Source organism: Mobula hypostoma, chromosome 7 (assembly GCF_963921235.1).
Source record: "Mobula hypostoma chromosome 7, sMobHyp1.1, whole genome shotgun sequence".
NCBI lineage: Eukaryota > Metazoa > Chordata > Chondrichthyes > Myliobatiformes > Myliobatidae > Mobula > Mobula hypostoma.
In genome coordinates this window covers 134846712-134863126 of record NC_086103.1, presented here as the reverse complement: position 1 = coordinate 134863126, position 16415 = coordinate 134846712, and the positions used below count along the sequence as shown (strand labels likewise).

The 16415-nt window shown below is 37.3% G+C and overlaps 1 protein-coding gene across 2 annotated transcripts in view; it reads right to left on the bottom strand.

Annotated features, from left to right (window-relative positions):
* Window positions 1-16415, bottom strand: part of LOC134349555 (coiled-coil domain-containing protein 138-like) — a 66345-nt gene that overhangs the window by 16784 nt on the left and 33146 nt on the right. The window contains exons 7-12 of one of the 2 annotated variants that reach the window (XM_063054060.1): window positions 12826-12945; window positions 11442-11519; window positions 10041-10154; window positions 7432-7590; window positions 3649-3768; window positions 513-705 (exon numbers count right to left, since the gene is read on the bottom strand). In XM_063054060.1, the coding sequence (XP_062910130.1) occupies window positions 513-705; window positions 3649-3768; window positions 7432-7590; window positions 10041-10154; window positions 11442-11519; window positions 12826-12945 (784 nt within the window). The remainder of the gene's footprint in view (window positions 1-512; window positions 706-3648; window positions 3769-7431; window positions 7591-10040; window positions 10155-11441; window positions 11520-12825; window positions 12946-16415) is intronic. The other variant, XM_063054062.1, reaches the window with a different exon arrangement.

Sequence of the window (16415 nt, the reverse complement as noted above, 5' to 3'; positions counted from 1 at the left end):
AAAATAACTCCCAACATTTTCAGTGAGTGGTGCTCATAACTTTGCACTATTCAAAAGAATTCTTAATCCTTTGGTGGGATGGCAGAAGAGTTGGTCAAAAAGATTTAAAATTATTAAAACAGAGGAGACAGGCTGTGGAAAATATAAATATACAGCATGTTGTTGACTTCATTAAACTTGTGATTAGTTCTGCACAAGTCATTAAAACATTTAAATGAAAATTTAAAATATACTTGAAGCAGAGGGGAGACGAGGATAGTAATTAGTATTTGCTTGGTGAAGCAAAACTCTGGAACAGAAGAAATGCACATTTCGGCCACTATGAAACTATTTTCTAAATACTCCGGCTGGGTTACTATTAGGTCTTGCATGTACAAAATAAGAAAGACGCCAAATTTCCCAGAATAGTCTCTGGAATTGGAATCTTCCAATATCACCTGAAATAAAGCAAGATCTGTGCTATATTTGTAGGTCTCTTAGATCATTACAAAATTAAATAAATATCTCCCCACCTTGTGTGATTGTTTTGAGGATGCAGAGAGCTGATAAAAATCGAACATTAAGATTAGAGCTCTTGAAGAAAGCAGCTGCTTTTGGAACGGCTTCTGCACCAGATCCTGAAGGACTATCCTGTATTGTCCGGCTCATATTTCCTTGGAACAAGTCTTCTCCTAGTCGTCGCATTGTTGAAACAAGCACAGTCTGCTAATGTTCAAATTATTAAGTATCACTGATACAAACATGAAATAGTCAACAATCTGTAACTAAATTTTTGCCAGTGTTTTAAAATTGTAATAAGCAAAATAAAGTTGTTCAGGAAAGTGTTTCAGACGGTCTTGCAGAGATGCAGTATAGAATTACTAGTACAATTGCAGAGACTAAGGAATCTTAGATAGTGATGAGGTGGTGTATAGGAGTGAGCTAGATCTGCTGGTGGTGTCGCAACAACAGGTTTATATTCAACATTAGTAAGACCAGGGAACTGACTGTCCTTCAGGAAGGAGAAGTTGAGAGAACATGTACCAGTTCTCATTAAGGGGCCAGCAGTGGAAAGGGTGAACAATTTTAAATTCCTGGGTGTCAACGTGTCTGAAGATCTATCCTGGCCAAACATATTGATGTAATTATGAAGGCTATATTTCATTATGGGTTTGAAGAGATGTGTGGCACATGGCCAAATGGTTAGGGTGTTGGACTAGTGATCTGAAGGTCATGGGTTCGAGCCTCGGTGTGTCCTTGAGTAAGGCACTTAACCTAACCGCACAATGCTCCAGTCTACCCAGCTGAGAATGGGTACCGGCAAAAATGCTAGGAGTTCACCTCGCAATAGACTGGCATCCTATCCGGGGGGGGGGGGGGAGTCTTGTACTCTCAGTCGCTTCACGCCACGGAAACTGGCATAAGCACCGGCCTGATGGGCCACAAGGCTCGTGACGGACTTTAATTGAAGTCACCAAAGATTCTAGCAAATTTCTACAGATGTACCATGGATACATCTGACTGGTTGTATCACTGTATGGAGGTGCCAACGTACAGGGTCAGAAAAATCTGCAGAGGATTATGTTGGATAGCCTGCATATGTCATGCTTCCGACACTGAGATAAAATTCCCACAACTCACAGTTCGTAACCATACATCTTTAGGAAACCAGAGCTCTCATAGAAACCCATGTGGTAATGGGGAAAATGTACAAACTCCTTACAGGCAGCGGTGGCAATCAAATTACCGTGCCACCACAGGAGGTTGAAATGTGAAGTGATACAGATATTAAAATTCATGAAGGGTTCAGCCAGAGTATGTAAATTACACTCTATGGTAGAAGGAACATAAACAGAAAAACATAATACAAAGATGATTTGCAAAAGAAACCAGACTCTGGAATTGGACATTACAGTGCAGACAGATTCAATGGTGTTCAAAAAGGAGCTGGATAATTACATGAAAGATTTAGCAAGGCTAGCTGGATTAGTCTTACACAAAATCAGTAAGGACTTAATGGGCCATGATATTATTCAACAGCAAATGCCACACCAATACCGACTAAGCAAACTTGGGAGTCCTAGTGTAGGATTTCCTAAAGGTTAAATTGGTAGTAAGGAAGACAAATGCAATGTTAGCATTCATTTCTCAAGGACTGGAATATAAAAGCAAGGAATATAAAAGATTTGAAGCTGAGGTTTATAAGGCTTTGGTCAAGCCAAATTTAGAGTATTTGTGAGCAGTTTTAGGCTCCACATCCAAGAAAGAATACACGGTCCAGAGAAGTTTACAAGAATGATCCCAAAAAATGAAAGGGTTAAGATATGAAGAGTGTTTGATGGCTGTGGTCTTGTATTCATTGGAGTTTAGAAGAATGAGGAGGGATTGAAGTGAAACCTACCAAATATTGAAAGGTCTAGATAGGATCAAAGTGAAGAGGATGCTTCCAATAGTAGGAGAGTCTTGGACAAGAGGACACAGACTCATAAATTGAAAGGTGTCTCTTTAGAACAGAGATATGGAGGAATTTCTTTCTTTGACTGGTGAATCTGTGAAACTCATTGCCACATAAAGCTTGGGAGGCTGTCATTTGGTATATTTAGAACCAAGGTTGATGGGTTCTTGATTAGTAAGGGTGTCAAAGGTTACACGGAGAAAGCAGGAGAATTGAGTTCAGAGGGAAAATAAATTAGTCATGGTTGAAAGACAGAGCAGACTCAATGGACCGAAAGGCCAAATTCTGCTCCTAGTCCAATGGTCTTAAATGTTCAACCACAACTACTTTCAATTAGTTAACATTTTTGTAAATAAATTGGAACAAAAATTGTTAATTTGTATTATATTTGTTTGTTCTAATCATTTGCAATATAATCCATATTCTTCAATTCCTCAACACATTCAAGCCTCTTCCTTACTTAAAAGGTAACAATCAGTGAATAGCATTAACAATAATAGATAAATGATAAATTGAAGACTAGATGCAAAGAAAAATTTCTGCTTCTGAACTTGATTGTTTTCTCCATTCAAGATTCATAACTCCATTCTTCAACCCCTTCCGCTTGTACAAAGAGTAAACAAGAACATAATGATTTTTGTCCGAATAGATTTTAATCTTGTTTGCTACTCAAATAGTTAATTCAACATAAGGTAAGGATTTATAGAATCTAGCTTGATCTAATAGGTGTTACTGACTGAGATAAAGGAGCTAAAGTAGTGGCAATTTTGATTACTATATTTGGGTCTTGAGTATTTGTAATACCTTTCTAAAACATCTAGTTCCATAGACATTATGGACAATTAACTGAAATACATGTCTGAAGGAAGCAAATGAGTGTGTAGATGCTGACTTCTTATAAAGATGTTCAGACACTATGCTGTCTGGACCAACTACATTTGTCCAAGATGCTCAATGGCTTAACTACTGGTCATCTTACCTTCATGGAACCAGGTTTTCTCTCCGCACACTATATTGTGAATAAATATTAAATTAAAGAGCACTCTTTAAAGTGACATTCCAATCATAATATTGCTGTATGGTTAAAGGTAGCCTCCTGAAAAAATACTATCTTCTGATCACAACCAAAGTTTTATGAAAAACATTATTGGATTCCACTCAGAGTATTCAACAAGCAGAGTATCGGTTGAAGGAAGAAAAATTGCTCCACTTACCTGTGTCCCTCTTCTGTCTATATGCCTTAAAGCCCAATAAATGAATTTTACCAGTGCGAGCTGCAGTTTGATATTCCCAGGTGGCATTAAATGAATTTGTGCTGTGATCAAGGGCAGGATCTGAAGCAGAAAGTCAGGAACAAAAATGGTTGTCTTGTTAGAGCAATGTAAGTTATTTAAATGCTCCAAATAAATGTAAAAACAGTAAATGCTGGATCAGCTGTGTTTACTTCCCAGAGATCAGCTGTGTCACAGCAGTTAATGCTTCAAGTCAAAGACTTTCACACTCTTGCTAGAAGTATTTTCTATACCATTTTGATTGGAATCATAGAATGAAATAGCTCAAAAAGATGCCATTTGTGTCATATGCAAGAGTTTTCTAGTTAGTCTGACAGCCCTGTCATTTCCCCATATCCTTGCAAAATTTTATCCAATTCCTTTTGGAAAAATATTATGGAATCTGTTTTCACCAGCCTTAGAAGTAGCGCATTTTAGAACAAAAGAATACAGAGCACAAATTTTGTTTCGTGTGCACCTCCCTTGCATCCATATCCTCTTCTTGTCTATTTATAAATCTAAGAATCATAAAGAGCATTTTAAGAATATCTTGCCATCTTCATTGAGTTCTTGGGTTTCCCCATCCCTGCACCCATGTAATATATAACATTTAGTTTACATTGCCATTTCTCTTTCTTACAACCAGTCTTAATCATCGACATTTAACAGGTTTTCCCCTCTTGACCCAGCATGCCTATGCCCAACTGAAACCTGTTGCTGATTTTCAAATGTTATACTTCTTTAGTTTTATCCTATGTTAATTGAGATGTATACACTCTTTCAATCTATCATTTTCATTTGCAATTTCATCTTTGTACATTTAGTATGCAATTTCATTCTCAATGGAGAAAAGAACGTGACATGTATCATAAACTATTTTTTTTCTGATTCATTTTAACCCTTCTCTTCAGTCATTCAGCCATCTGTGGTCCTTCCTCATAAATGGTCACGTATTCAAACTGTCACTACTTCCAAAACAAACAAGATAAAATCTGCAGGAGCTTGAAATCCAAACAACACACACAAAATGCTGGGGGAGCTCAGCAGGCCGGGCAGCATTTATAGAAAAGATGCGTCTCGGCCCGAAACGTCAACTATACCCTTTTCCATAGATGCTACCTGGCCTGCTGAGCTCCCCCAGCATCTTGTGTATATTGCTACTATTTCAGAAATGTCCCTTAAGTTCTAAAACTAGAAAATATTAAAATACTTTTCTAAGTATACCCTGGAGAGAAAAACACACACATTAAAAGGGCCAGGTGTCATCATGACTGCCAAACCAAGAGATTTACATTTAACTCCTACTTGAGAGATTCACGTACAAAAGCATACACTCAATGTGTGCTACACTGTCAATCTTCTGGTAATATGCTTCAGGTAAGCATAAAATATCTTTGTGGCACTAGCATGAAGCAGAATCATCCATAGTGCCAATGGTGTTACAAAAATAGCTTTTGGCCATTATTACAGGGGAACTGAACTGTAGCCTGTTGCAACCAGAAAACTGACTGCTTTTTTTTTCCAAAATACAGAAGTGACTGAATTTCTGAAGTATCTTCCTGACTATAAATTTTTTTAATGGCCTGAAAGGAATTGAAATATTTGACTTAACAAGCATGAAGAACAAAAATCCAACAGATTAGGAAATTACAGTTTTCCCAGACATGATTAAACAGGGAAGGTATGGACACTTCTGGCATAAACACATCAGTAGCTTCTAATTAGCTTGGATTTGTTAAATAAAGTATTTATATATCCAATGCAAAATTTAAAATAACCAGTATAAGAAATAAATACCTGTGCAAGTAAATTACAAATTTTATTTCTGTTTGAATAATTTTATATATCAACCTCATAACCTACAGTATGTTGCTTCCTTGATAAATCCTATTTTCTAACTTTTTTCTGTACCCATCAACATAAACATCAATAACAACCTTATGCAGATTTCCATTTCTTCTAATGAAAGGCGTCTCCGCATTGCAAGCTTTGAGCTTAGTGACGCCAGCAACTTTACAACATTCATAAAGATAAAATACATTATGTTGCACATATAAAATGCAAAAGAGCAGTTGAGCAATAAACTGGACTGGTCAAAGAACACTGAGGCTGTCTGCAAGAAGGGTCAGAGCCATCTCTATTTCCTAAGGAGACTGAGGTCCTTTACCATCTGTCGGACGATGCTGAGGATGTTCTACGAGTCTGTGGTGGCCAGTGCTATCATGTTTGCTGTTGTGTGCTGGGGCAGCAGGCTGAGGGTAGCAGACACCATCAGAATCAACAAACTCATTCGTAAGGCCAGTGATGTTGTGGGGATGGAACTGGACTCTCTGACGGTGGTGTCTGAAAAGGGGATGCTGTCCAAGTTGCATGCCATCTTGGTCAATGTCTCCCACCCACTACATAATGTACTGGTTAGGCACAGGAGTACATTCAGCCAGAGACTCATTCCACCAAGCTGCAACACTGAGCGTCATAGGAAGTCATTCCTGCCTGTGGCTATCAAACTTTACAACTCCTCTCTTGGAGGGTCAGTCCCTCTGAGCCAATTGGCTGGTCCTGGACTTATTTCCATCTGGCATAATTTACATAGTATTTAATTATCTATGGTTTTATATTGCTATATTTATACTCTATTCTTGGTTGGTGCAACTGTAACGAAACCCAATTTCCCTCGGGATCAATAAAGCATGTCTATCTACCTATCTATCAATAACAAGGATAGAAATTACAATTATTTCTCCACAAAGGGGATTTCATTTGTTCATGAAAAATTTAAAATAATTACAAACTAGTAAACTATTCACGTGTGATTTTTCTGGAATATATCGGCCTGAATTTCTTTTAAATACCTAACGGATATTAAATTTGCATAATGGTGCCAATGGAGGAAATTGGATAAGATGAAAAAGACCTCCGCTAAGTGTGTGGGATAGTATTGTGATAATTAATTTTTCAAAGTGATAATATTTGCAGAAGGATCAAGGCCCTAAGCTACAGGGAAATAAACAATGTTAAAACAGGTTGTGCAATCATTACAAATACCCATTTCTTACTGCATGAACAGCTTGCACCATCTACAAGTCAGGCAAATACAAAAGATTTTCAGATGAGTGATATACATATGAAGTTAATTTGTATGGCTTGTTGTTACTCAATTATTCTGGTTTCACATTTCTAACCCTCAATCACTTCATCTCTGGTAAATTTTATGTATAAATGCAACCACATACAATGGAACGTAGGGACAAAAGCTTTTTTCCCTCATTTATTTTAGTAGTAGCACAATATATTAGCATTAAAAATCCTGCTCCCTCTTGCACATATATTAGCTCATATATAGCAACACCAACGACTGTTCCCAATACAGGAAAGTAACTTATTTTTGATAAGGTATTTGAAGAGCATGACAGTAGATTTGATATGTTTTAACTAATACTTCTGATGCTAATTTTTTAAAACTTCTTCATAAAACAATAAATTATGATCAAATTTTAAAATGCATAATTATGTCAAATAATGTATCAAAAACCACTTTACCAAAATAGCTAATTAAAAATGCACATGGGGCTTAGGTCCTTCTCAGATACATTCCTATTTTAAATATTACTTTATCAGTCAGCACAAAAATTGCTAGTTTAAACTAATCTAATGCAAAATAATCTAATTCCAAATTAATATTTAAAAGCAAAGAATGCCAAAATACTTGAAGAATAATAGGATTACCTTCAGACACATCTGTTGAACCGATTTTCTAGGTAAACATCTGGGACCTAATGACGTTTGAGTATCATTTTCATCCTCTGGAGTTAAATAACAAAGATAACCATCTGACGTCCAGTCCAGAAGCAGTGCAAATAATTCACAGAAACTGGAATTTAAAGACTGAAACAGAGAGAGAGATCTTAGACTGAATTCACTGGAATCATAGAGTCCCAGAATACAGAAACAGACCAGCCATCATGTCAATTCAATCATCACATAGCTACAGTATAGTAATACCATTTGCCAGTACATGCTTTGTAGCCTACTATGTCCTGGTGATTCAAATGTTCATCCAAATGTGTGTGAGTATCTATCACCACCTTCTCAGGCAGTGTGCTTCAGGTTACCCGAAATAGTTTTCAAAGTAGTCCCATGGGATCACTACGTTCATAACACAAGTCATACAACAGGTCAAAAAATAGTACTTCCAACAATATAAGCACTTCCTCAATACTATATCAAATCAAGTTTAATTATTATTTAACTAACTAATACAGCTGAATGAAACAGCATTCCTCTGGGGCCAAAGTGCAAAACATACAAAGCACATTCAAAATAATGAGGAAAAAAACTACATTAATATAGTCCAAGACCCTAAGCAACATGTCCTTCAATTGATGGCACAGTTCCCAGCAATCCAGCCCAGTTCCACCGACAGGAAAGGGCAGCCTCCAGCTGAGAACGGACACCACGCTACACTGCCTCCGGTGTCTCCTCACCTGGACCCTAGCAGCAGACAAACCCGTGGCTTGAGGCCTGGTCCTCGCTACAACCAAGGCTACGCAGTTCCCAAGCCGCTCATCTTTCCATTAAACAAGGGAAACAGGACTCCCTGCAGCACCTTACATTACCAATGCCCAACAGGGTCTTGCGATCGCAAGAGAAATGTCCAAGACAATCATCCACAGTTACTCTACACACCGCCTTCACACACCAATTCCAATGCTTTTGAGAAGCAGGCAGCAACATGGTCTGCACCCCGGCCGGCAACTCCTCTGACACACTGGCCAGTTTCTCCTCAGACAGGACAGCTGGCTGCTCTGACGCCCTGGCCGGCTACTCTGAGCAACAAGTAGACTTGCTGTACCCGAAGTATTTAGAGTCCAGTATAGTCTTGTGAGATTAAAAATACATGTAACAAAGAGGGAAAAAAAAACCTTTGGTTGGCCTCCAAGAGGCCACTACGTCCAAACATACTGCCATCTTACTGGTATAATTGGTATGTCAACTTTTGTGCTTATATCTTTCTACTAAAAGAAAACAGTCTACAAGAGGGTTCTAAAAAGGGACTATAGAACAACAAAGAACTAGCAGTTTAGGTTCTGCCCTAAGTTTTTGGATGCCTTTTCTAAAGAAGCTTCATTCATGAGGAAAGTGAACAAGTTAAAAGGTGAAAACTTAGAATATCCACAAAATCAATAAATTTGGAGAAGAAAATGTCAATGCTAAAAACATACTAGCTTCACTGGTTTCACTCTTGTTTCTCTCAATCCAGGGCTGGATCACAGATGTAAGACAATGAATGAGTTTATTAAGCATTGAAAGGTTTGACAACTGGAAATAAAGCACACCACTGTGTGGCACAAGATCTAATTTGCAAGGAATTTTTGGAATGACAGAGAAAGCTACATTCAGTGGCCACTTCATTAGGTACCTCCCGTAGCTACTAAATTTGCCACTGAGTGTATGTTTGTGGTTTCCATCCAAGGTTTAATGTGTTGTGCATTCAGAGATGCTCTTCTACATACCACTATTAGCGTGGCTATTTGAGTTACCATTACCTTCCTGTTAGCCTGAACTAAATTGTCCATTCTCCTCTCACCTGTCATTAATAAGTCATTTTTGCTCACAGAACTGCCCCCCATTTTATTTTTGTTTCTCACACCATTCTCTGTAAACTCCAGAGGTTGTTCTTCATGAAAATCCCAGGAAATCAGCAGTTTCTGAGACACTCAAATCACCCTGTCTGACACTAACAAACATTTCATGGTCAAAGTCACTTAGATCACTTTTCTTCCCCATTCTGATGCTTGTACTGAACTACAATTGAATTTCTTGACCATGCCCGCATGCTTTTATGCTTTGAGTTGTAGCCACATGATTGGCTGAATAGATATTTACGTTAACCAGGTGTGCAGGTGTACCTCCAAAGTGGCTTTCACTTTGGAGAGTTGGGCATGCAGTAAGATTAGATATGTTAACAGGAAAGAATACAGCTGAGGATAGCTTACCATACAAGATCTGACAGTTTTACGAACATAAAATGATGTCTGTATTAAGAATTAAATTGGGTGTTAATGAAGAATTGATGGACATGATGATTGAAGGAGCAAGAGAAAATAACCATGGAAGTTATTAGCAAGGGAAGCCGAGAGAAAATTCATCAATTACCATGCATTGATTGAAATAATAAAGGAGAAGAGGATACTTAAGTGAATAAGTAACAGTGATGGGGGCTGGGCCTTAGGTACATCAAAAGAAAGCTGCAAAATTATATAACTTGAAATTGAAATAGCACCCAACAAGTCTTCCACTGGATCAATATCAAATAATGCAGCAAAATATCTTACACGATTGATTCTACGAGTAGGTTGAATCTTTTCCTCTTTTTCCAATCCGATCCCTTTCATACCAGTAGAGACATTTTCATGAATTTTCCGCATCACAGGTAAATCATGCTTCCTCTGCAAGGAAGTTTAATTAGTGCACACTTTTTAGCATTAAGACACACAACCAATACTGGAATATAGTTAAATCACTGCTGCAAAAAGATAAAGCTTGCATAGAAGGTGAATTTTATTTGCCAATACAGGTTGAGCATCCATTATCCAAACTGCTTGGGGCCAGAAATGTTTCAGATTTTGGAATATTTGCATCTACATAATGAGATAGCTTGGGGATGAGACAGCTGGTGTGAAGCTCACAGAGTGAACAATCTGATGTGATGGAGTTGAGTCCTCCACAGGCTGTCAGAATTAAATGACCGCTCCCCCCCCTCCAGAATGCATCATTATTGGGTTCCAGTGATGGTGATTGGCTCATACCTGCCATTGATTTCAAGCAGTTGTTCGTTCCACAGCAACTACAACAGGAGGGAGGATAGTTTTACATAATATTTTAAATTATTTTGTGCATGAAACAATTACCTTCAATTTTCAGTTCAACATGATAGATCTCTGCTTGCTTCATAATCAGCATACCATTAAGCGGCATATATTCCATGCTGACAAATCTACTCTTTCAATAGACGATCGAGATCTTTATTTTTAGCTTTATGCATTGATTTTCTATTTTTCATTAATTTCAGTTCATTACATTTATGAGGTCATATCACCTGGGAACCTTCCCAGCGCCTTGTAGAATTTTCTATTCGCGGCTCAAAACAAATACAAATTTCCGAGGCGTTCTCATTTTGAAATTTTGGATAAGGGGTACTCAACCTGTACTGGAATTTTTTTTTCTGTGCTTGAATTTTTAGAACATTGAATTTTGCTTCCGACCCACCATCGGCTTGGTTGACAGTTCCAACCCACCCCAACAACTCAGCCAAGCCACGTGTAGTGGGAAAGAGAGTGATTGCCATGTCGTCTGAGGTGTAGTGTGGCAGCAATCTAATTTCTCATCATCTGAGAAACACTCAATGACAATCACTCCCAAGATGTTCTATGTTAGGACAAGTTCCCCTTCCCTGCGATACATATTTATTCCATATCCAGAAATTGCATCAAGAACCAGTCCAGGAAGTGGTCAAACAAATTTCAAGACTCATACCAAATTTCTCAACCAAAATAAAAATAATATATGCAATTTAATACTTCAGTTATTTGATTAATTCAAGGTAAGGACTTCATAGTCTGAGTTGGTGGATAAAGAAAAAGTCACAGTTGGGGAGGGGGTAAAACTGGGTTTCCCTCATTACTTGTATTTTTCCATGACTTTTGGAAGATTTTCTCCAGATATCCAAATCTCACCTGCAGATTTTCTAAACGGCTTTGAATCTTTTTATTCTGAACTTGCAGTTTCTTGTTCTGCTGTGTTATATTGTTAATCTGCAAAATAACACCACTGAATTATAATACACATCCCTATACAGGCAATCCATAGCTGATCTTACTGAATTTACAAATTAACACCCAAAAATATATGAAATGAATCAAAATTTAGTCTCATGGAATTTATGTAAATAAAAGGCTTAAAAAATTTTACTGGTGTTTTGACACTTGTACAGATATTGTGACTTCACAAATTCATAATTTTTACCATTTTCTAGGAATATAACCCTCATCCTGTGACATGAAGGTCAACTGTACACTTTTTTAGTAGATCAAAGTATTATACAACTTTTCAGGAGATTATTTTCCATATACTCAAAATAAACAGCATATAAATACAAGGAAGTTAAAAGAGATTGTCCATTTCACCAGAGAGCATTTTGAAGTTCATACATCCAAAATAATGTTTCTCTTCTCATTAAATGTTCTGCATAAAATCATGGGCTAAATAAGGAATGTCTCATTAAATGTACTGTTAGTATTTTTATCCATTTCCAAATATGGAATATTCTAATGTAAAGCCTTTGGCAGAGACAGAGTTTACTTTAATTTCTATTTCAGATTCATTCAACAGCTGAAATTAGATGACTGTTTAGTTGAAATCATAGATTACTGGCCTGAACTAGCATGTGTCACTCCACAGATGCAGCCAAATATTTCTAACATATTTTGTTTTGACCTCAAGTTTATTGCATTGGCATTTTTAATTTTGTACCAAATTCTAGTTGCATTTATGAAATATGACTTCTTAATTTAGTTGGATGGTTTCTAATTTATTTTGTCAATAACTATTTATTATCGAGATGCTTTTTATACATAGAAACCAACATCCTTTACAAACTAGAAACAATATCTCAAATTTAAGGATTTGGACTTGACTTTTGGTTTGATAATTCTACAGTGTATAATTTAACAAATGATTGATAGAGAATCATGAACATTTGAGATTTAATTCAGAAAGGGCTATAGGTAGTGGAGCATTGATCAAATTTGAGTTTGCAGAAGTTCTGATCAGAAGAATGGTAAGGGAGAACTTTGTACTTTGAACTTTGAGATAACCTTGGTTATAGCTTATCCACCATCTGCATTTCACTCCATCAGAAATATTCTCCCTTCATTGCAGCTTCTTTTGTTTGCTTCCCAGTTCCGACAGAGTCTTCTACCTGAAACTAAGTGTTTGTCTTTCCACATATCTTCTGTCAAGTATTTCTAGCATTTTCCATTTTTATTTTACTTTTCCTATGGCTACACTAGTTGAGTCAATCATATTATAGTCATGTAAACTTTACAAAATTGTTCTTGCCTGTTTTTTCAAGGAGTCATTTAAATCCTTTAATGAGTCAAAAGAGGATTTAAGTCTTTTGTTTTCTTTCATCTTCTCCTTCATGGCATTTGTGAGTTGATTGACTTCAGCAACATGTTGCTGTGGGGGTTAAAATACAAAGAGATTTTCAACTTATTGCTTAGGTGCAAAAGTGATACTGTATATCAGCAATCAATACAGAACATAGAACACAACAGACCCTTCACACATGGTGTGATGAGCAAATTAAATCGGTTATCAAATATCCAACTAAACCAATTACTTCTGCCTACACAGTCCATTTCCTTCCATTTCTTGCACATCCATGTGCCTAAGACAGGGGTCCCCAACCTTTTGCGCACCGTGGACCGGTTTAATATTGACGATATTCTTGCAGACCGGCTGACGGTGGGGGGGAATGTTCAAGTTCAACAGTGCGTGACAGGGAATGAGGAAAGGAGCAGCTGACTCATATTGCCAAATCATATTGTTTCCGCACAGCCCAACAGCACATGCTCGCAGCCCAGTCGTTGGGGACCACTGGCCTAAGACTGCTTGAATGCCTATGTTGTACTTGTCCACCACCCCCCTGCATCACATTTCAGGCATCCACCACTGTGTAAAAATCTTGTCCTGTACATCTTCTTTAAAATTACCCTCTCTCATCTTAAATACATGCCTTCTAGTATTAGACATTTCAACCCTGGAAAAAAGATACTGGTTATCTATTGTATCCATGCTTGTCGTATTCTTATAAATATTATGACTCTTACAAATCCTATAAATCATATCTCCTCTCAGCTTCCATCGCTCCAGAGAAAACAACCCAAGTTTGTCCAACCTCTCTTTATAGCACATGTCCTCTAAACCATGCAACATCCTGGTAAAACTCTTCTGCACCCTCTCCAAAGCCCCAATATCCTTTCTATAATAGGACAACCAGAACTGAATGCAATACTCCAATATGGCCTACTGTAACAAGAGATTTCTAAAGCTGCAAGATAAATTCCTGACTTTTGAACTCAATTTCTCAACTAATGAAAGGCAAGCCTGCCATGCATCTTCTTTGCTACCCTATCAACCTGTGTAATCACTTTCAGGGAGCTATGGACTTGGATCCCAAATCCCCCTGCACAAAAAAGTCCACATACTGTCCCTTTACACTTGACCATCAAAAGTGTAACACTTCATATCTGACGACGTTAAACTCTATCAGGCATTTCTTTGCTCATATCTGCAACTGATCTATATTTTGCTGTATCCTTTGCCAGTCTTGTACACTATCCACAACACTACCAACCTTTGCATTATCTACAGTTACTAACCTACTCATTTATTGTACATTTACATCCTAGTCATTTATATACATCACAAACAGAACATGTCCCAGAATGGATCCCTGCAAAACATCACTAGACACAGAACTCCAGCCAGAATAAACCACTACCTTTTCTGTGGGCAGTTCTGAATTCAAATGGCCAATTCACAATGCAACTCATGTATCTTAATCTTCTGGATGAGCCTCCTATGAGGGATCTTGTCAAATACCTTACTAAAATCCATATAGACAATGTCTACAACTCGATCACCTTCATTCATCATCTCCTTGAAAAACTCAATCAAGTTAACAAGGCATGACTTGCACTGCACAAAGCCATGTCGGCTATCCCTAATTAGACCATAGGTTTTCAAATGCTCATAAATCCCTTCCCTAAGAATCTCCTCCAATATCTTCCCTACCACTGACATGAAACTTACTGGTCAATTGTTTCGAGAATTAGCTCTATTTCCCTTCTTGAATAATGGAATAACATTATCTACTCACCCAGTCCTCCAGGGCTTCACCAGTGCCTAGAGGACACCATGATATTGTCAAGGCTCCAGCAATCGCATATCTTGCCTCTCTCAATAATCTGAGGTCTATCCTATCAAGCCCTGGGGTTTTTATCCACCTTAAATGTTATTTAAAAGACCCAAAACTAACCCCTTCTTAATGATTCAGAAACAGCTTATGGCTCTTTGCCATCAGATGAATTTAAACTTATTTTCTAATTTACAGTATTTTAATATCTTCGCACTGTACTGCTGTGATTTCACATCATGTAAAACAGCGAAAATAAATTGGATTCTGATTCTTTACCACAAAACAGCCTTGTATTTTAGCACACTGAACTGCTTATTCTCCATGTTCTCCTTGGAAAATGCTGATGCAAAATACTCATTTAAGAACACAACCACATCCTCTATCTCCAGGCACACGTTTCCTCCTTAATCCTTGAGTGGTCCTACCTGCTCCCTAGTTATCCTCTTGTTCTTGATGTATGTATAGAACATGTGGGGATTTCAAGGAAGAATGGGCCTAGAAGTTTAGATAATTGAAATCAATTCCCAATACCAGTTTTAGTTCCAAGCAACAACAGAAATCCCAAATAGTTTTATTGTTCATTGACTAATTTTCTAAATACGGTCACATTAAACAGTAGAGAGTCTGATGCCATTTTTTCCAATTCAGGCACATGAGAAAAGCTTAGTTTCCTTTAGAATCAGATTTATTATCATTAGCATTTATTGTGAAATTTGTTAATTTAGCAGCAGTGCAATGCAATACATGATAATATAGAAAGAAAATATAAATATATATATGCATATTGAATAGATTAAAAATAATGCAAAAACAGAAATTATTTGTATTAAAAAAGTGAGATAGTCTTCATGGGTTCGATGTCCATTTAGGAATCGTATAGCAGAGGGAAAGAAACTGTTCCTGAATTGTTGAGTGTGTGCCTTCATGCTTCTGTACCTCATTCCTGATGGTATCAATAAGAGGGCATGCCCTGGGTGATGGTGATCCTTAATAATTGACATCACCTTTCTGTGGCACTGCTCCTTGAAGATAACTTGGGTACTATGAAGCTAGTACCCAAGATGGAGATGGCTAATTTTACAAGTTTCTGTAGCTTCTTTCAATCCTGTGCAGTAGCCCCCACCATACCAGACAGTGATGCAGCCTGTCAGTATTCCATTAAGACTCAATTTTACATGCACGACATCCAAATCAGATCAGAACATGGCTAATCAACAGTGTGTTGGGGGGGGGGGAGTATACCCAAAATGCTTGAAGCCTTTTCCTCCATTTATAGCTAGACACTACAATCCCTTCAGGACCAATCACAATTTCCTTAAGTGATAAGGTCCATTCAGGTAGCAGCCCATTTGGACAAAGGATTGGATAAGAAAAATAATGAAGAGGGGTAGCAACTGAAGTAGATCAAGAAAAATAACTGAATTACCCAAAAGCTTACTCTTTTAGTGAAAATGCAGATTCATAGCTTTTGGCAATGAAAGCACTTTAACATTAATGTTACATGCTTCCTAATTAACTAATTTCTACCAGATTTGGGTGCATATTTTCAATAATTTTTTTATTTCTTAAGTTTTAAACTTTTGGTATATGAAATCAATATTTGAGGACCCAAAACATTAATTGTGAACCATTTCAATGATGTATGCCATCAGCAAATCCCAAATGATCGACATTTTATTATGTTTTTTTATAGAAATTGGAAGAAAGTTGAAAGGATTTTTCTACT